Source organism: Macrotis lagotis, chromosome 8 (assembly GCF_037893015.1).
Source record: "Macrotis lagotis isolate mMagLag1 chromosome 8, bilby.v1.9.chrom.fasta, whole genome shotgun sequence".
Taxonomy (NCBI): Eukaryota; Metazoa; Chordata; class Mammalia; order Peramelemorphia; family Peramelidae; genus Macrotis; species Macrotis lagotis.
The window spans coordinates 58507745-58530163 of record NC_133665.1 but is presented as its reverse complement, the minus strand read 5'-3'; the positions used below and the strand labels follow the sequence as shown (position 1 = coordinate 58530163).

The following is a 22419-nucleotide window of genomic DNA, read 5'->3' as shown; positions in this document are numbered from 1 at the left end:
GTTTTGAGTTCCACATTTTTCTCTTTCCTTCTTTACCACCCCCTTCCCTTGACAGTGAGTAATTGAATATGTTATATATGTATAATTTTGTTAAGCATATTTCCACATTAATCATATTGCAAAGGAAGAATCAGAACAAAAAGGAAGAAAAATCAAGGGAGGGGAAAAAACATAAAACAAGTTTTAAAAATCAAAAATAGTGTGTTTTGGTCTGCCTTCAGACCCCATAGTTCCTTCTCTAGATGTCAATGGTATTTTTCCATCACAAGTCCTTTAGAATTGTCTTTGATCATTGTCCTGCTAAGAAGAGAAAGTCCATCATAGTTGATCATCACACAATGTTGCTGTTAATGTGTACAGTGTTCTGCTCACTTCATTGAGCACTGGTTCATGCAAGTCGTTTCCAGACTATTATTTTGAAACAAAATTTTATTTATATCTCTTATTTCTTACATTATTTATGTAGTTTCTATAAGCTCTAGAGGTCACTTTCCATTCATACCAGCAAGATCCTTAGAGGCAACTACATTATCCCCTCAGGGGATAACTTTTTAATGCTAGTGGTTCAAATCCCAATTCTATCCAATTTCAAACTCCAGTAATTACTATGCCAAAAGACAAAGAAGACAAAAACAGGAGGTGGCCCTATTCCTCACAGAAGCTTGACTTTGAAGTTATATGTTCCCTGGCTAGCCCAGTGAGGAGAGGGGATGTAAGGAGGAGAAGGGCTTACATCTTTATATCAATAGGAAGGAAAGAATGACCTTCTCAATTTAAGCTTTTAGTTTGTTCAATTCTGGCTCAGCAACCAGCCAAAAGACTCTCTTCACCATTCATTAAGAAACTTTCACCAAATACTTGTTCATAAATTTAGTGACTTCACACATTCCAAAAGTTAGATTTATAAAATACATTTGCTTCCAGGATTGGACCCTCATTCACCAGATCCCCCATTATATTTTCCACTGATATTTTTTGACATCAAGAAAAATATACTCTAACATACAGGAGTTATGTGACTCTACTACTTATACTCTCCCAGAGTTTCTTCCTTATAATAAAGAATAAAGGGGATTGTTGGGTGGGTAGGGGAGGAAAGTTCAGCAAAACTAATTAACATAGCAAAAAAATCATTATATGTAACACATCCATGCATCCCATTTACAAAGAAGCAAGGGATGCTCTCATCTCATCTCTTCTTTGGGGCTAAGCTTGGTCATTATAACTTTGATACATATAGTTTCAATTGTGTTGGTGCCATGGAAATATTAGGCAGAGAACAGATAATTAAATTTTGTGCCTTTCTATTCTGACTTTATGTATCTTGCAATATCCATGAGAAAAAGTTTGCTACCATCCCTGATAAGGTTCTCCTCCCTACCAGACCTGAGATTGATACCAACTATCTTGGGTATCTTGTATCTTGCCAGCTAGATAGAACACCCAGCCCTACCACTGGGAGGATCCTTCAAGGACAGGGAGGTAGAGGCTAGAACCCAACTACAAATATCAAGAAAACAGATTGTTACACAAAAAGGAGCTAATTATCTATGAGCATCCTGACATAATGTCATAATATTTTAAACTGACTGCCATTCCTTTTAGCACATAAATCATACCCTATATATATTCAATAATGTCTCCCTTTTAGTTGCCTGTCCTTTAAGATTAGCCTGGTTGCAGTAACCCTGCAACTATATAATAAGACATACATATATCCCTTATAACTCTTGAGTTTTGAGTCTTTCTTGTGAATTCATTATTATTTTCTTTACTTATATATTATTTTAGATACATATTTCCTCTGTATTCATATCCCATTACTCTTTTTTCCCCCTAATTTTTCTTCCATATCTCTTCTTTGATTTTTTTTTTTTTAGGTTTTTGCAAGGCAAATGGGGTTTAAGTGGCTTGCCCAAGGCCACACAGCTAGGTAATTATTAAGTGTCTGAGGCGGGATTTGAACTCAGGTACTCCTGACTCCAGGGCCGGTGCTCTATTCACTGTGCCACCTAGCCACCCCTCTTCTTTGATTTTTAAAGTTCTTTTTAAGCTCTTCTAAGAACTCTTTTTGGATTTGTAACCATTTTACATTTTTTTTGAAGCTTTAGTAGTAGTTGTTTTGACTTTACTTAATCTTCTGAGTTTGAACCCTGATCTTCTCTATCATCATAGTAGCTATCTATGGCTGGGTTCTCTCTCTTTTGCTTACTCAATTTTTATTTTTGTTTTTATTGGCTTATTTTTTTTGGTTGTTAACTTTATTTAGAGCCAGGCTATAGTCCAGAGGTGTGGGGAATAATTTTTTAGGCTTCAGATGTTTCATTCTGTTGCTCTATTTGAGGATGCTGTCTCTGCAAATGCTCTTACTCCTTGTGGTCTCTCCTGAGGGGGCACTCACCCCTGTCCTGGAACCAACACCTGCAACTGTTCTCATGTAAGGGATAACCTCCAGCCAGTCCCTGCTTCTCTGTGACTATACAGTCACCAGCATATAGTCACTACTCACTCACAGTCACAATCTGGGACCTCAAGTGGTCAGTGTACCTTTTCCCTGAGTCCAGTCAGACCCCTACAACTGTCCATAGTGCAAGTTCCTGCTACCATGTACCTGCCCCCAGGGCTTATTTGTTGATTTAGCAGTCTTTGCCTGCTTCAATCAGACCAGACTACTATCCCTACCCTAAGGAAGTCAGAGATAGAAAGAAAGGCACCATATATACCAAAATATCAGTAGCAGTGTTTTTGAGGATGCTAGTAACTAAGAAACTAAAGTTGGACTCTTAATAGAGAAATCACTAAAAAAATTGTGGCAAATAAATTTAATGGAATATTAAATGACAAATATGAGCAATTCAGAGAAACACAGGAAGACTTGTATGAATTGATGCAGAGCAGAAAGCTAAATTAGGAGAACATTATACATAGTGACCACAATAATATAAATGAAAATAATACTATAAGACAGCAATATTCAGATTAAACACAATGATTAATCTTGATTCCAGATTACTGATGATGAAATACATATATATATGTGTATGTATATATATATATATATATATATATATATATATATATATATATATATATATATATACTGAATAAAGAGATGATGGAATACAAGTGAAGAATGTCATATACATTGCCAGTTTCCAATTTGTTTGATGTAACTATCTTTTCTTTGTTACAAAGGAGGGTCTTTGTAGGAATGGTTTTTGGGAAGTAATGGTATAAAAAACCAAAATCATAAATTAAATGTTTTTTTAAATTAAATAAAATGCATTTATCACAATTATTATCACTTCCTATAGAAGTTTAATGGATATAAAACATTGACAACAATAAGATCAAAAAATTTTAGAAACAACTTCAAATATGATTTCCTTGGCAAGCAAAGATAAACTACAGCTTATTTGTGGCATGATAGCTAACGTACTTAGACAACCTATTGTTTTTTTTTGTTTTGTTGTTGTTGTTGTTGTTGTTTTTTGCAAGGCAAACTGGGTTAAGTGGCTTGCCCAAGGCCACACAGCTAGGTAATTATTAAGTGTCTGAGATTGGATTTGAACCCAGATACTCCTGATTTCAAGGCTAGTGCTCTATCCACTACGCCACCTAGGCACCCCTAGACAACCTATTTATGTTTTTTTGGTTGCTGTTTTTAGGTTTTTACAGAAGGCATTGGGGTTAATTGGCTTGTCCAAGGCCACACAGCTAGGTTATAAGTGTCTGAGCTCAGATTTGAACTCAGGTCCTCCTGACTCCAGAGCCAGTGCTCTATCCACTGCACCACCTAGCCTCCCCTAGACAACCTATTTATGATTTAAAACATTTGTGAAACATTATTAAAGAAGATGGAGGAAGGTTATAAATGACATCCCAGAGTTAACCCTATGACAGTATAGCAGAGATCTCTACTCCTAGAATATAAGGAAGGAAGAGAATCACCTTCTTGTTGAGTTCCCAACATCTCACCTGGTTATTGAAGAAAATCTGAGTTAAAAAAAGGGTTAAATTTGAACAATAGTCCTAAGAAAGGTAAAGGATAGGAATGTAGCCTCTGGGAGGCTTTCTGCAACAGCATCACTCTCATAGAGTGCAAGAATACTTCAAGAGGATTAGACCTTGTAGTCTGAGAGAATAAGAAATAGATAGTCAGTGCTAGAAGAGAGGCATAACAGTACTGGAAATTCAAAATAGAAAGGATTAGTATAAGCATGGCTTTAATAAGAATACCAAGTAAAACTTAGCACTTATTAATAAAGACAAGACAGGGAGAAGAAATTAATAAAAATTCAAAGAAAAGAGTTACTTCAATGGACAGATATTTCACAGCAAAGGAAATTGACTAAAGATTCCATGTGAAATATGAAGATAATACAGAAAAGGTGAAGAAACCTGCCCCCTCATGATAATAAACCAACTAAAAAACCTTGAGAATGTTTTGAAAGAGAATGCAAAGATTAAATGAAAATAAGAAACAATGATGTTAAATTTGTTAAGGAAGAAATTAGCAAAACTAATCAGACTTTAGAGCAAAGTACTCATTTCTTAATGACATGTTCTTTTAAAAAAAAACAGAATTGAAACAGAAAATAACAGGCCAAAGGAAAAAAATAAGATTAGAATATATTATAATATAATAATTCTGGAATTTGAAGATAAAATATGAAGATATAATCTAAGGTAATAGGTCTTCTAGAAAAGACTAAATTTTATATTTTAAGAATTCATACAGAAAAATAGTCCATAAGATAAAGGGAGCAGATAGCAAAATACAATTTATCAAATTCAATATTAAAAGAAAGAAATTCCATGGTCAGCTAACCATGTAATAATTTTCTTAAATTTCAGAACTATAGGACAAAAGAATTATTTTTGAAAGTAACAAGAAAAATAAACCAGTTTTCCTTTTCTAAAAGTATAGTGCAGTATTATTCCAAAAAGTTAATGGAAATATTGGGACATGATATTCTGAATAGCAATAAAAAAAAATGACATCTTAAAATAAAACTAAGGTTAAAATATAAAATTTTTTTTCTTTTAAATTTATTTTTTATTCTCATTTTGTACAAATGTTTTTTTACATTAATAAAATATTCTTGTTTACAAGTAAACAAAATACCTCTCCTCCCCCATGAATATAGATAGACTTGTTTGGGCAAAAAAAGTAAAGGGGAGAGAAAAAAAATTAAAATAAAAAAAATAATAGTAATAATTGTAGGTATGGTCAGGTGGTGCAATGGACAAAGCACCAGCCCTGGAGCCACGAGCACCTGAGTCCATATCCAGCCTCGTAAACCCAACAATCACCCAGCCGTGTGACATGCAAGTCACCCGATCCCCACTGCCCTGCAAAAACAAAAAAAAAAAAAAGAAAGAAAAAAAGACCCAAAATAAAATAAGATAGTAATAATAGTAGAGGGTGGCTGGGTGGCAGACAGAGCATTGGCCCTTGAGCCAGGAGCACCTGGGTCCAAATCCGGCCCCAGACACCCAAAGATTACCCAGCTATGTGGCCCCAGGCAGGCCATCCAGCTCTACTTGCCCTGCACCCTCCCCCAAATAATCATAACAAAAAATGTGCTTGAGTCTTTGTTCTAACACCAACAACTCTGTCATGGGTGGATCTCATTCTTTATGATAAGTCCATCACAAAAGTTATTTCCATATTTTTCCACCTTTGCCATTGCTGATCGAAACTCCCTCCTTTCTTATTTCTCCACTACCATGTACTCTATTTTCTCTCTCCTTTCACTATGACTCTGCTGTAGGGTTGCTGAGTGGCACAGCAGACAGATCCCTGGTCCTGGGGCCAAGAAGCCCTGAGCCCCCATACCACCCCTTAGGCCCAGAATTCACCTGGCCCTGTGGTCCTGGGCAGGCCTTCCATTCCCAGCCCCTTGCAAGAAGTAAGAAAGAAAATGTGTTATATCTGGCCACTCTCCCCCCATGGTCCATCCTTTCCTCCTTTATTCCCATCCCCACCCTTTCCCCCTGCTCCCCTCTCCTTCTTACTCCAGATGTCTATACCCCATTGAGTATATTTGTTGTTTCCTCTCCTAGCCATCTCTGATGAGAGCAAAGTTTCCCTCATTCCCCCTTGCCTCCCCCTTTCCATATCATTGCAATAGCTCATTGTAATAAAAAAAATCTTTTGTGAAATATCTTGGACTATTCCCCCTCTCCTTTTTCTCCCATTCCATTTCCCTTTTTTTCTATTGACTCCATTTTTACACCTTATTTTGTCTTCGAATTCCGCTTTCTCCTGTGCTTCAACTATAAAAGCTCTCTCTACCTGCTCTGTTAACTGAGAAGGTTCATATGAGTATTATCAGTGTCATTTTTCTATGCAGGAATGCATGCAGATCATCCTCATTAAGTCCCTCATATTTCCCCCCTCTTCTCCAATCTCCATGCTTCACCTGAGTCCTGTATCTGAAGATCAAACCTGTTCAGCTCTGGCCATTCCAAAAGGAACCTTTGAAATTCCCCTGGTTCATTGAAAGTCCATCTTTTTCCCTGGAAGAGGACATTCAGCCTTGCTGGGTAGTTCATTCTTGGCTGCATTCTAAGCTCTCTTGCCTTCTGGTATATTGTATTCCAAGCCCTATGAGCTTCCAATGTAGTTGCTGCTAAGTCCTGTGTGATCCTGACTGCAGCTCTACACTATTTGAACTGTGTCCTTCTGGCTGCTTGTAATATTTTCTCTTTGACTTGGGAGTTCTGGAACTTGGCTATAACATTTCTAGGGGTTGGTTTTTTGGGATCTCTTTCTTGGAGTGTTCGGTGGATTCTCTTCATTTCTATTTTTCCCTCTGCTTCTAGAATATCAGGGCAATTTTCCTGTAGTAATTCTTTGAAAATGATGTCAAGGCTCTTTTCCTGATCATGAATTTCAGGTATTCCAATAATTTTTAAATTATCTTTCCTAAGTCTGTTTTCCATATCAGTTGTTTTTTCAATGAGATATTTCACATTTTCTTCTAATTTTTCATTTTTTTGGTTTTGAAGTATTGATTCCTGATTTCTGTTAAATTCATCAATCTCCCTGAATTCTATTCTTTGTCTGAAGGATTTGTTCTCCTCAGAGAGTTTTCTTATCTCTTTTTCCATCTGGCCAATTTTGGTTTTTAAAGCATTCTTCTCCATAACTTTTTGAACTGTTTTATCCATTTGACCTAAGCTGGTTTTTAGCATGCTATTTTCTTCAGCATTTTTTTGGATTTCCTTGACTAAGCTGCTGACTTCATTTTCATGTTTTTCCTGCATCTCTCTCCTTTCTTTTCCCAGTTTTTCTTCCAACTCCCTCATTTGATTTTCAAAGTCTTTTTTGAGCTCTATCATAGCCTGAGCCCAATTTCTGTTTTTCTTGGAGTCTTTAGATGCAGGAGCTTGTGCTTCCTCATCTTCAGACTAAGTATTTTGGTCCTTCTTGGGCTCATTTGCAAAATATTTCTCAATAGTCTTCTTTTTGTTTCTCTGCTTGCTCATTTTCCCAGCCTGGGCCTGGTTGGGGGTGCTTCCTGAGCTTTTGGGACACTCCCACAAGGGTCTTAGTGTGTGAGGCTCTGTCCTCCCTCCTGGTCTGTGAATGACCATAAGCGCTCCCCTCTGCCAAGGGGCTGAGGTGTGTGTGGGGGGCTGCTGTTCTATGGGGGGGCCTAGACTGCGATCAGGATCTGAATGTGGTCAGAGCCCCAGAGTCCTGTTCCAGTGGCAGAGGACAGAGCTCTGCAGTCTTTCTTCACTCCCCTCCCTCAGCTCAAAAGGCTCATGCCCTGGGGGCTCCTGCTTACTGGGCCCACCTGCTTCTGTTTCCTGGATCAGGGCTGGGGAAAGACAAGCTGCTTGCTGTGTGCCCTGAGGGCTGGGCTCCACGTGCTTGCTCTGGCAGAGGTGTTCCCCCCCCCCCCCCCCCCCCCCCCCCCCGCTGTTCCCCCACTTTGTGCCCAGTGCTCCTCTGGGGGGTGCAGCTCAGGAGACTCCCCCGCCGCTGTGAGCTGAGACTCCCGGCGCCCTGGGGCTGCCTCTGGGAGGCTGAGGTTCTTTGGCTCTGGCAGGACACCCCTCTGGCGGGCTGCCTCTCCAATCCCAGGGAGCAGAGCCTTTCTGCTCTTTTCCCTGTTACCTTGAGTAGGAGAACTGCCTCACTGGGTCCCTTTGTGGGTTCTGTCTCTCGAAAGTTTAGTTAGAGTCCTTAGCTGATGAATTTTATCAGAGAGCTCCTAAGACTCGATCCCTTCTTGTCGCCATCTTGGCTCCGCCTAAAATATAAAATTAATAGAGCTTCAATAAAAACAAAAGATTTAAATTATTTCTTCATAAGACTCCAGAAGTGAGCAGTGATACAAATATTCCAAATGAGCAAGCAGCATCACATAAAATATTTTTAGATTTTAATGAAAACCAAAGAAATGAAGTGTTTGTTTTGCCTAAAGCTATAAAGAGACTTGAATGTGGGGTGGGAGCACCTGTTCGTTGGTTGATAGTTGCACTGAATTGCCTTGGGAAGGTAAAGGGAAAATTAATGGACTAAAGAATCTTGGGAGCAAAAGACATATTGGAAAATTCAGAAGGATAGTTAGATAGTACATGGAGTACTGGATTTAGAGTCAAGAAAATCCTACCTCAGAAAAACCATGTTAAATTTATAAATTTACAGTACTATTTTTAAGTAAATTTTAGTTATTGTAATAATAACTCATTTCAAGGGGAAAACTTCATCCCTTCATTAATAATCAATATTTAAATGTATAAAATAAAATAATATAGAGGAATATCTTCTAGTTGTAGAGAAGATTGAATATGTTCCAGATAATAACATATTAAGAAGACAGTTGCATGTGAGGCATTCAATTTCTTACCCTGCCCTTAGGATAATGGGAGAATTAAAGGACAGAACGCTAGTAATAGATCCTAGAAGGAGGGATAAGAGTTGGTTTTTGCCAGCAGAAAGGACATGATCTGATAGCATTGTGAAGTATTCACATTAGGACTGGAAAAGGGTGAAATATAATGAACTCTGCTTTGGAGGAGTATCTCAGTAGTAGTTATCACTAGGGGAGAGAAAAACTGTTTGGGACCTATAGTTCTATAATTTGAAAATGTTTAAACTAGAAAAAATAGCTTTAAATGGAAGATGGTATAACATTTAAAGAAAAAAGCAGAGGGGGGAAAAAGGCAAAGAATAGAATCAGCCTTTTCCTGCCCCAGAGTACTGTCACAAAACTAAAGGTGTAAGAAAGAGGGGTAGAATTGCATTTACAAATTAATGTAACTGAAATAAGAGAAGGAATGATGTACTGGTTGTGGGAAGGACAACTGGGATTAGTTGCTTTTAGACAGCTAGCATTTATTTAGTATTTTCCTCTTTTTTATTGTGTTTTATTTATTGTGCTTCTCAGATAATTTTTTTTAACAAATTGAAAGTTTGAAGCATCCCTGCATTGAGAAAGTCTATCAGCATCATTTTTCCAATAGAATGTACTCACAGTATTTAAATTAGGTCAATTAATAAACTTATAATGACCTTTAAAAGTTCATGTGAAAGGAAGAGTCATACATCTCTCATTTTAAATCATAAACTAGACATGATTAAGCTTAGTGAGGAAGGCCCTTTGAAAACTGAGACAGGTTGTTCAGTAGGCCATCCCCCTGATCAGTCAGGAGTTATTAACATCAAGGCAAGACATTCCACCAACAAAGACTATGAGTCATAGAAGGCTCAGATTTTGGGACACAATATTCTTGTTTTGTGCTTTTAGACATAATACTCTTGAATATTTAATAGACTATATAGTATTATGTAAACAACTATTATATTCACTGAAAAGCCAAAATATTTGTTTGGTTTGCTTTATTGTGAAATTTGCATTATTGTAGTGGTCTGAAAATAAACCTGTAGTATCTCCGAGTTATGCCTGCATTGGAGATATAAAGAAAGGAACACTCTCAAGGAGTCCATGGTCTAATGGCACAGCACTAGTATGAGGTGAGAAAAAGGAAAAAGAAAAATGAGAGAATCAACCAATACAAGCCTTTCTTAAGTACTCACTATATACCAAAGACTTGTTATGGACCCTGGCGATGCAAATGCAAAAGTGATAGCCCCCTCCCTCAAGGAGTTGTTAATCTACTTAAAATAGTAGGGAAAAAAAGGTTGCAGAAATTTAGGATTGGGTAGATAAATGGGAAGGAGGGACATGGGGAAAGATCAAGTTAAAAGATGAAAATGAAGGGCTAGAACAAATCTGTTTACTTCAGTTATGATTGTGATCTCAAATAAGGTACTAATAAAGATTAATATGTAAAGAGAACTATAATATGTAAAGGAAACTATACTAGGTTCAGAGCTATTACAATCAGTGAAAAATAATTTTAAATGTATATATATCAAGTAGCATAGAGCCTATAGTTGAGCTGCAAAAAAAGACTTTGGTTAATATAAGAGTAAGAGACTTTAATATTCAACTCATTGAACTGAAAGAATACAAAAGATAAACAAGTAGGAAAATGTAAACCTGAATTAGTGGTTGGAAAGATAATACTTAATAATAATAATAATCATAGTAAGAGCTAACATTTATATAGAATCTATGTAATAGACACTGGGTTAAATGATTTACAATTATTTTGTCATTTAATCCTCCAAATAATCCTGGGAGATAAGGTGCTATTATTGTCCCTGTTTTACCAGTGAAGAATCTGAGGCAAATGGATGTTAAATGACTTGCCCAGGATCACACAACCAGGAAGTATCAAAGGCAAGATTTAAACTGACCTCTTCCTAACCCCAGACCCAGCACTCCTTCCAGTAGACCTTGGTCATTTCAAATGGGAATTTTGCTACATTTGATCTTAGCCAAAAGGCCAAGAAGCGATCAAATGGGAATTTTAGAGTACACATCCTCTTTTGCTAAAATCAAGCTTTAGGGGAACAAAAGAATTTTTTTTTTTAGATTTTTGCAAGGCACATGGGGTTAAGTGACTTGCCCAAGGCCACACAGCTAGGTAATTATTAAGTGTCTGAGTCAGATTTGAACTTAGGTCCTCCTGACTCCAGGGTTGGTGCTCTATCCACTGCACCACCCAGCTGCGCCTACAAAGGGATCTAAAACAAAAATAAAAATATTCTTTGTGGACCATAATGCATTTGAATAGAAATGAACAAATAAAATATGAGCAGAAGTTATAGAACTCTTTGAAGACTAATTACATCCTGAACACACAGCTATTATGCAACAGATTACAGAAAAACAATTACACAGAACATGAATTGTTTATCTTTTGGAGCCTGACTTTAAATCTACTTTTTCTAGACTTATGTTCTCCTTCATGTGGTTCCTGGTCCAGTGAAACTAACCTTTTTGCTGTTCCTCTAACCAACATTGCATCTTCCATTTGAGTGCTTTTGCCTTGGCTTTCCCCAGGTCTGAAATGTACTCCATCATTTCTGTCTCTTAAACTTCAAAATTCAGCTTTAACACCATCATCCATGTGAGATTTTCCTTGATCTCCCAAGCTGTGAGTACCCCAAACCAGCTACCTTATGCTTATTTTATATGTATTTTGCATATACAAATATTTTTATATGTTGTGCCCTCTGCTAGAATATAAGCTCCTTGAGGGCAAATACTATTTTGTTTTTGTTTTTGCTTTTCCAAGTTTAGATCATTAATCTGGCAAATGGTAGATGATGCTTTTTGATAATGGTAAACATGCTAGACTCTATGAGACACAACTAATACAATCTTCAAAAGTAAATTTATTTCTCTAAAAAGTTTTATCAACTAAATAGAAAAAGAGAGGGTATAATTAAAAAGACTAGATATTTTCTGTGATTAAACAAATTAGCACCCCTGAAATAAATACAAAATATTGAAAATTATAAAAATTGAAAAACCTAAATATATTTTTGGAAAGACTACCTAAACTAATAAACCATCATCTAACATCATCAAGAAAGGGAGAGGAATATCAAATTACTAAGTTAAAAACCAAATAAGATAAATTCACTAAAGCAGAAAAGAACTTTTAAAAATTATGAAAAATTACTATATACAGTTACACTTAAGAAAATCCAAGAATTCAAATGAAATTATTGAATATCTATAAAACTGAAAATACTGAAATTAAAAAGCCAAGAAATCCAGCTCTTTAGACAATTCAGTATAAGAAGAAAGGGGTAGGAGAGTGGATTGAAAAAAGAACTAAGGGAAAAACCGAAGCAAGATAGCTATGGAAGTGGATTCCATAAAACATTTAAAGAATATTTAATACCTGAGCTATAAAAATTATCTTCAGAAATAGAAGGCATTCTTCCAAATTCCTTTAAATATTGTCCTAATAACCAGCTCAGGGAAAGACAAAACAATGAAAGAAAATTATAGACCAATCTTACTAATGATATTGATATAGACATTTAAAGTAATGCACTATAATGAAGTTGGATTCATATAAAAATTTGTGTATGGTTCAATATTAAGCAAATAATTTTCATAATCATATAAAAAAGGATAGAAAAACCCCATGATTATTTCAATAAGTGCCCAGGTGGGGGAGGGGGGAAGCTTTGGAAAAAATACAACAGATTTGCATTATAAATCTCCCAGAAACATAGACCAATTTCCCATAATCAAAGATATATGTTTAAATCAAAAGCTAGTATAGTTTGCAATGGACAAATACTAAAGCATTGCCAATAAAAATAAAGTAAAAATTATCTTCCCCCATTACTATTGGAGAAGCAATTGGGGTTAAGGGAGTTGCCCAGGGAAACAAGACTAGTAGGTGTCAAGTATCTGAGGCTGGATTTGAACTTGGGTCCACCTGACTCCAGGATCAATCTTCTAACCCCTGTTCTATGCCACCTAACTGCCCCTTCCCCATTATTTTATGAGAGTTTTAGGAGTGCTAATTGCTACTCTAAAAATATGGAGGTAACAATAAAATAAAGTTTTCTCATTGGATAAGACTAATAGTAGCTGCCAAATGAAATTGATTGTCAGGAGGGAGATCAACTGCATGAGAGCAATAGATAAGAGAAATCACTAATATGGACAAAAAGCAATGCAAGCACTCTGGCTCATTGAACATACCCGTGGAATCAGACTTTCTAATGTGGTATCACAAGATTTTGAAGATATTCAATTACTTAGCAGCATTTAGCGCCTGCTGAGCATCAGGGTCTATATTGGACTTTGAGAATACAAAAGTAAAAATGAAAGGAACTATAAGAGAGCCCTTAAGAATCACCTGTCTCACTCATCTGGTTCTTTTATTGATAAAGTCTAGTTGTCTATGAGTTTATTGTTAAAAAAAAGGTCATTTGGCTAATAGGCTTAGAATAGAATAATGACTAACGACTGTAAAGGTTGTTTGGGATCAATTTGAAATGCTTTAAATGCTAAATGGAGATTATATTTGATCCTGGGGGTAATAGATAACCCTTGGAGTTTGCTGGATTGAGGAGTAACTTGGTCATATTTGTATTTTAAGGTTACTTTGGCAGCTTTCTGATAGATAGATTGGAAAAGGAGCGCAGCAAAGCAGAGACCAATTACACTATTACAGTAAGTCCAGAGAAGAGATGATGAGGTGTCCTGACCCAGGGTGGATATTAAATAGAGAGATGAGGACAGATGCAACAGTTGTAGCAATAGACATGCTAAGATTTGACACCTCCTTTTATGTTGGGGTTTGATTGAGAGTGAGTATTTGAAGATAACTTTAAAATTGTGAATCAAGGTAACTGGAAAGGTTGTGGTGTCCTTAACAGAAATTAGGGCAGATAAGAAGTGGGTTTGGAAAAAGATGATGAATTCAGTTTTAGATAATGCTTAGGGTAAGGTTTCCTCTATATCCAGTTTAAAATGTCCATAGGTGGAGGAGACTGGAACTCGGGAGAAAGAGTAAGACTGAAAATATAGGCAGTTTTGCTAAAATGTGACATGTGTGTTTCTCCAGATCATGGTGCTATGCAAAATTATGCAACATAAACTCAGGCACATGGAAAAATAGGCCAGGAACACAACACTTCAAAACTTTGTCAGTGGCACAATAAAAGAAAAATAAATCTGATAAAAATGCCAAACATTTCTATATGTTGTAGTTAAGAAATTCATAAATATTTATGTAGTAAATAGTGTTGATGAGGCCTCCAGCTGCTGCTTGGCCTGTGCCCCATTTAACACAGGGGCTGGACTGGCAAATTAGAAGTGGATGACTTCAGGTGAAGGGTGATCTTATAGGTTATAATAGAAAGTGGTATTGGAGTACATGGATGAAAATCAATCCTCTTTGATCCATACCATATACTGCACCAGAAGAAAAAAATAAAAATATTTTACTTGGTAAAGACCCATTTTTCTTGTGGAAGTAGACTTTGGAAAGGTTGCACCTTGTGAGTTATTGTCAAGTGGTACAATTTTCTGAAATTCTCACTGTTTTTCACAAATGAAATTACACTTAAGAAATATGAAATTCTTATGTGATACTCTAATTGTTTCCCCACGTTAGAACAAACTTGCTTTTTCAAAACAAATATTACAGCAGAACTGACTATACAGAACTTACTCTTTAATTTATTGGTGTTATTTTTAAGGGGATTAAGAATTTTCATAATGGGAAAACATGACAGTAAATGGGAACATGAATTGTTATTCTTTTGTTGCATTACTAATTGTTAATCAGGGAAGGAGGAAAAAAATAAGTATAATCAGCAGTATTGAGAAGGCAAAATGATCCCAATTTGTAGATAACATACTACTATAATTGGTTTGGTACGGAATGGATAAGTGCAAAGAGTGGAATCAGGAAAATATGAGTTCAAATGCAGCCTCAGATACCATATTTCCCTGAAAATAAGCTCTAGCATGATTTTTGAGGACACTTGTAATATAATAAGCCCTATCCCCTAAATAAACCCCAGATAAGATTTTTCAGCCAGATAGATGCATTTAATACATCCATTGCAACACATGATTGATGTATTGAGTTATAAAATACTGATATCAATATATAATTAAAAAATTTATTGACATTAATGCATAAAATAATATATAATATAAATTATAGTTATTTGTAAATACACAAGTGGCCATCTTTGGATGGGAAGTGCCTATGTAGACAGATGAACTCAGAAACTTATTGCCAAATGACCAATCAGCACAGATACAGTACAAAAAATAATGTGGACACCTGATAATATCTAGTTGGAAAGAAAGCTCCATCTCTAATCCCCAATAAGGGCAAGAGAGATAAGCTTGAATGTGTTTCAGACATTTATGTTCTTGAAAACAAAAAAGTTTAGTGCACACAAGTACTTTTAAGGAAGTGGGTCAATTTAATGCTACCATTTGTATTGCAAGGTATTCAAAGAGGTGAGCTACTCTGTACTATAGAATGAAGAATATCCTTATAGAGATCAAATATTGATTCCTTCAGGAATGACTGCCTAGCTCCAGACTCTTTATATTGCAACAAACAAGAGAACAACATGGAAATCAAGAACTCTATTGAAAAAAAGAATGGAAAGAAATCAGCATGGATACTTTGTGAAGCCAAGCCTGCAAGAGGTGGTGACTTGGGTGATGAATTCATGGGATAAAATCATTGAGAGCTGGATTGCACTATGAGGAGGCAATACGGACAAGAAGTGCTTGTTTAATGAGAGTTCTTTTGTTGAACATGAGAGATTGGGACCAATAGTTCTGCAGGAAACAGTCACAAGAAATTTAGAGCAAAATTTGGTGTTTGGAGAATTAAGACAATATTCCAGAAGAAGGTGATATGACTGTATTTGAATAAATGTGAATTTTTGTATATGAATAAATGTATATATATTTTTGTACATGAATAAATGTAGATTGTTATACATGAAAAAAAAAATATCCCTCCATTGCCCTTAATCTGGTATAGCCCTATCTGCCAAAATGGTTTCCCGGGGTGTGGCCATTGTGCAATGCACAAGTTCTTAGAGTCATAGGTGAGAGGTGGGTGGCTCAGGTGGACATCAATGGTAGAAAGCAGCCCTGAAAAAAAAAAGAAAAAATTTTATCAAGACCTGGAGACACTTATCATCAATGTAACAAAAGTGGACAAGCTTTTAATTCTGAGTGACTTTATTGCTAGAGTAGGTTCAGATTACCAGATATAGTAGGGAGTCCTTAGGAGGAATGAAGTTACAAAAGCAACAACAGTGGCCACCTTCTACTGAAGACTTGCTTATCTCTTGATCTTTGCATCTAAAAGCAACAAAACTTCCTAGATGTGCCCTCATAGCAAACATTGGCATCTATTAGACTATGTGATTGTAAAGAGAAGAGATAGACAGGATGTGAGAGTGACAAAGGTAATGTGTGGTGCAGAGTGCTGGATTGATCACAGATTTATCCTCCCTAAGCTAAATATTCATATTCAGTCAAAGCAGTGGCCCCAAGGGGAAATGAATACCAGAAGAATTAATGTCCAGAGATTAGATTGTCTCTGAGCAGGAACAGCTTGTTGCTAACTTGGAAGAAAAACTGAGCCAACACACAATTGACAACAGAAACAGAAAAAGAGTGGGCAGCTTTCAGAGATCTGGTGTATAGCACTACATTTCCTCATCTGGGCCAGAACACTTGCAAACACCAAGACTGGTTTGATGAAAATGATGGAAAATACAGAAACTGCTAAATGAAAAAGGAGAATTCCTGCTGGTTTACCAGCAGGATAGTTCATCCATTTCTAAGAAGGCAGCATTAGTTCCATTAAAAGTAAAGTACAAGTAGTGGCAGCTAGGTGGTGTAGTGGATAAAGCACGGGCCCTGGAGCCAGGAGTACCTGGGTTCAAATCCTGTCTCAGACACTTAATTTACCTAGCTGTGTGGCCTTGGGCAAGCCACTTAACCCCATCTGCTTCGCAAAAACCTAAAAAAAAAAAGTAAAGTACAAGTGAAGCTTAGAGAGATGTAGTACTCTTGGCTCAGTAAGAAGGCAGATGAAATTCAATTTTATGCAGTCAATCACAGACCAAAATGTTTTTATGATGCCCTGAAGTCTACTGAAGTCTATCTATTGGCCAAAGACATATGTTGCTCAACTACTCAGTGCTGATGGAGCCACATTCATTAATGATAGGGAAATGATCCCAGAGAGATGGGCTGAACACTTCCATAGTTTTCTTTCTTTCTTTCCTTCTTTCTTCCCTTCATTTTTGCAAGGCAGTGGGGTTAAGTGGCTTTCCCAAGACCACACAGCTAGGTAATTATTAAGTGTCTGAGGCTGGATTTGAACTCAGGTCCTACTGACTCCAGGGCCGGTGCTTTATCCACTGTGCCACCTAGCCTCCACACTTCCATAGTATTCTTAACAGTCCATCATCAATTAATGCAGAAGCCACTGACCTTTTTTACTTCAAGTTGAAGTCAATCGATCCCTAGCTGAAGTTCCAACTGTAAAGCTTTTGAATGCAATTAAGTCTCCTTTCAAGTGGCAAAGCACTTGTTGCTGATTCTATTCCAGCTGAGAGCTACAAGGTGTGTGTGTGGGGGGTCCATTGCTCATCCAAAAACTGACTGAACTTTTCCAGGTTATTTAGCATAAAGAGGTTATTCCTTAAGCATTCAAGGATGCCTCCATTGTCCAACTCATAAAGGTAAAAAGAAATAGATTGTTTTGTGACAATCACAGGGGTATTCATTGCTGGCAAGATTCTTGTCAGAGTCCTTTTCAATAGACTTATCCTTCACCTGGAAGATGATCACCTCCCTGAGAGCCAGTGTGGTTTCAGTCAATATGCCTGACAACTCCAGGAAAAATACCAGAAACAGAATAGAAGTCTATATACAACATTTGTAAATCAAACCAAAGCCTTTGATACCTTCAGTCATGAGGACTTATGGAAAATTAGGTCACAATTTGGTTGTCCAGAGAAAATCATCAGTATTGTAAGTTAGTTTCATGATAGCAAGAATGCCCGGTTCTGGATAGTGGATGATGCTCTCCAGATTTCCCAGTCACCAGTGGAGTAAAACAAGGATGTATCCTTGCTCCTATACTTTTTAGCATGATGTTTTCAGCCATGTTATCAAATGCCTTCACTGAGGATGAACATGGCTTCCACACTAATGGCAAATTCTTCACCTTGAAAAGGCAACAAGTCAGGAAAAAAGCGGAGGAATTTTAGTGCATGATCTTCTGTTTGCAGATGATTGTGCACTCAATGCAACCTCTGAAGCTGAGATGCAACGAAGTATGGATCGATTCTCTGTTGCTTGGGTTAATTTTGGTTTAACAATTAACACCAAGAAAACACAGGTGCTCCATCAGTCACCACCATACCATTCATATGTGGATCCATCAGTTACGGCAAATGGAGAAGTTTTGAGTACTGTGGACAGTTTCACTTGGCAGTACCACCTTTCCATGGAGGTACACAATGACAATGAGGTTGCCATTCTTATTGCCAGAGCTAGCTTAATATTTGGGAAACTCCGAAAGAGAGTATGGAAGAAAAGAGATTTTAGACTAACTGCCAAACTGAAGTTCTTTAGAGCCATTATGCTGACCTCATTGATATATGGATGGGAATGAATGACTAAATAAAATGTGGTTTGTTGTTCATTCATTTTAGTCATGTCCAATGCATTATGAGCCCTTTCATGGTTTTCTTGGTAAAGATACTAGAGTGGTTTGTCATTTCCTTCCTATAAAACCTGGACAGTCTACCAGTGCCAAATCAGGAAATTGAATCACTTCTATTTAAATTGTCTTTGGAAGATTCTGAAGATCACTTGGCAGGAGAAGATACCAGACACTAAGTCCTTTCATGAGCTAAACTACCTAGCATTCCAACATTATTATAGAGAGTGCAACTACAATGTGCTAGACATGTTAGAATGTCAGACACACATTTGCCCAAAAAACTATTTTATGGAGAACTCATACAGGGCAAGCGCTCATGAGGGGGTCAGAAGAAGCAATACAGAGACACCCTGAAGGTCTCATTGAAGAACTTTAGAATTGATTGTACAGTATAGGAGACAGTGGCACAGGACTGCCCAGCATGGTGTGCCCTCATCAGGGTACTACACTCTTAAGAGGAAGGTAGAATTGAAACAACTCAAAGGAAATGTGACATTTGTAAGTTAAGAGTATCCACTTCAGGTGTTCACATAGACTATTTGTGTCCAATCTGGGATAGAGCATTCCAAGCTCATATTGGTCTGATCAGCCACATTGGACACATGTAATTTGTCTCAAACATAGTGCTGTTATTTTGGTCCTCTTCGATAACAAATAACAAGAACCAGCCTTTCCAAAGAAAAAATCAAGCATGGTCATTACAGTTATACAATATTGTTTCCTTTTTGAGTAGTCTCTTTTCAGAAAAAGATGGCAAGCTATAAATAATCACATAATACATGCTAAGGATCGTGAGAGAATCTTGTCCAAGAGAAATACAAGTTTAAACAACTCTGAGGTTTTACCTCACATCATGTGAAGAGGCAAAGATGACCACAGATAGAAAACATGATTGGAGGACTTGTGGGAAGATAGGCATTCTTTGTTATTGTTGGTAGAGTTATGAAGTAACCCAACTGTTCTGGATTTCATTGTGCAATTATGCTGAAAAAAGTGACTGAACTGACCATACTCAATGCTCTGTTGAATCCACTAATTGGCAAATACCCCAATTAAATCAGACAAAAACAAAGACATCTATATATCTATATGACTACAGATGTATAGATATACCAAAATATTCACAGCTCTTTGTAGTAACAAAGCACTCCAAAGTAGATAACAATCAGTTGGAAAATAGTTGAAAAAAATTACTTTAAATGTAATGAAATACTGTAAGAAATTGCAATTATCAGGCATTCAGAGAAACATTGAAAGATTTTTAATGAATGGATGCAGAGTAAAATAAGAACCAAGAAGAAATAGGCATAGTGACTATATTAAAATATAAATGATTGATGAAACTAAGTTAAATTGAGTCATTGAAAAATTAGTGGGGGTATCAGAGTAGAGATAATGAAACATACTTTCTCTTTCATGGTAGAGAAGTAGGGAACTATTAGAACACAATAATGTATATTACATCCCTGTATCAGATATTTACTTGATTATATTTCTTTGTTTCAAGGGAAAGTATTATGGAGAGTTTGTGGGAAGTGATTGTGATGTAGACACGAAGTGTGAATTGTTTTTTAAAAGAAGCTATTGCAAAGAACTGAAAATAAAATAAAAGTCTATCAATATAGGGAATGAATGACTAAATAAAATGTGGTTTGTTGTTCAGTCATTTTAGTCATGTCCAATTCATAATGAGCTCTTTCAGGGTTTTTTTGGTAAAGATATTTGGAGTCATTTGCCATTTCCTTCTTCAATTCATTTTACAGATGAGGTAAATAGGGTTAAGTGACTTATTCAAAGCTCATTAAAATAAATTGTGGTACATGAATGTAAAGAATGTCCCATTGTAAGAAATAATAATCTTGAAGAAAGCAGACATGTGTGGGAATATATGAATTGATGCTTAATGAAATCACCAGAACCAGGAAAACAGTAATGCAGCAGTGACTATAACAATGTAAATAAAAATAATAAAGCAAAACAGTTGTAATAATCAAACAGTTGAGAAATCATTTTTTCCTTTTTTGGGTTTTTTTTTTTGGCAAGGCAGTAGGGTTAAGTGACTTGCCTATGGTTAAATATTATTATTATTATTATTATAATTAAGTGTCTGTGACTGGATTTGGACTCAGATTCTCTTGAGCCAGGGCTGGAACTCTATCCACTGCTCTACCTAATTGCCCCTCTTTCCTCTCCCTTTATAGAACTGAGGGATTACAGAAGTGAAATATTGCAGATACTGGATGCTGTTGATATCTTGATTGGTTTTGTTGTACTATTGTTTTTCTCTTTCATTAAAATATATAATAAGGGATGTTGGTTGAATAGGAAGGAATATATTAAAGCAAGATGATGTAAAAACAAAAGATAACAAAAAATCATTAAACTTAAAACAGCTATTATCATTAAGAAAATTTGTGATTAGAAAAGGAGATAAGTAAGTCAATGTGAGATGACAGATGAAAAACCACTGTACAGTCCTGGTACCCTCAAAATATTTAATATTTCTGAGAGAACACTATTTAAAGGAATACCCACATTGGTAAAATCATGAATTCAGTGAAATTAGAGTATATTGTGTTTGGCTTATGTTCTAAATGGTTACTTTCTACCTACACTTAAAATTATAGATTCATTGAAACATTATATGTACATGAATATATATGCAAAGATATCCATACATGTATATATAAACATCTTACCTCCTCAGTTGTTACCTGGTGGAGTGGAAGAACCCAGTTTCATACACTTTTGTATCATTCATAGCACTTTTCATTTAGTAAATGCTTGGTAAACATTAGGTGATAAGAGCATTATTCTCTTCAGCAACCCCCTATGCAGGCATTGCAATAGTTAAATGCTTCCAAGTTAGGATCTAGAACTAATTATACCTTCCACAGGAAAACACTGGACAGCTCTCTTCTTCATAAATGTAAAAATATGCTCTTCCAAGTGAATACACCTAATAAAGCATTTTTCCCCCAGTTTTTTCCTGACTGATCAGTGTAGTTCTTTGTTTTCTCATTATTTTTGTGTTAATCCTAGTTGCAATTTTTCTTCAACTTCTAGAATGAAGATACTAGGAAAAAATTCCAAATTGTCAGTTTCTCAATATTAAAGCAGTTTTTGTTGTATTTGACATCTTTGTTTGGCAGGACTTAAAATGTGCACTGAAGAATTCTTGGGATTCTAAATAGCCTATGAGGGAAGTGATTGGCAAATGCATTTATTCTAATTTGCTAAATGATGATACTGAAGCATGAGTTAATAACTTGGGGGTTTACTAAATTATATATATAGGACTAGAATTAAGATCTATAATTTCTGATTTCTAGGTTATTGTTTTACATATGAATGTTTATAATGATTTTTACAAAACAAACTTCTTGTAGAAGTCTTATCTTGGGGAGGCTAGGAGGCACAGTGGATAGAGCACTGGCCCTGGAGTCAGGAGTACTTGAGTTCAAATCCAGCCTCAGATAATTAATAATTACCTAGCTGTATGGCCTTGGGCAAGCCACTTAACCCCATTTGCCTTGCAAAAACTAAAAAAAAAAATTTTAGCTACTGTATTTTAACTATATTTTAACTACTGTATTTTTCTGTTTTCTGAAATATGTTCATTAATAACAACTTTTGAATTTTCCTTAGCTTGGTGTTCTGGTATTATGGCGATTAGACCAAAGAGGCAGAGTACAAGGAACACCTTTACTGAAACATGAGTATGGAAAGCATTTGACTCATTGTATCTTTCGACTTCCCCCACCTGGCGAGTGAGTATTTTAAAAG

The 22419-nt window shown here is 36.2% G+C and overlaps 1 protein-coding gene across 2 annotated transcripts in view; it reads left to right on the top strand.

Annotated features, from left to right (window-relative positions):
• Positions 1 to 22419, top strand: part of IFT140 (intraflagellar transport 140) — a 211361-nt gene that overhangs the window by 25834 nt on the left and 163108 nt on the right. Inside the window, exons 1-2 of one of the 2 annotated variants that reach the window (XM_074197166.1) lie at positions 10584 to 11529; positions 22282 to 22403. Coding sequence is in view for 1 of the 2 variants with exons in the window: in XM_074197165.1 (XP_074053266.1) it covers positions 22282 to 22403 (122 nt within the window). In the remaining variant the exon portion in view is untranslated. Of the gene's footprint in view, positions 1 to 10583; positions 11530 to 22281; positions 22404 to 22419 lie in introns of those variants that run through there. The other variant, XM_074197165.1, reaches the window with a different exon arrangement.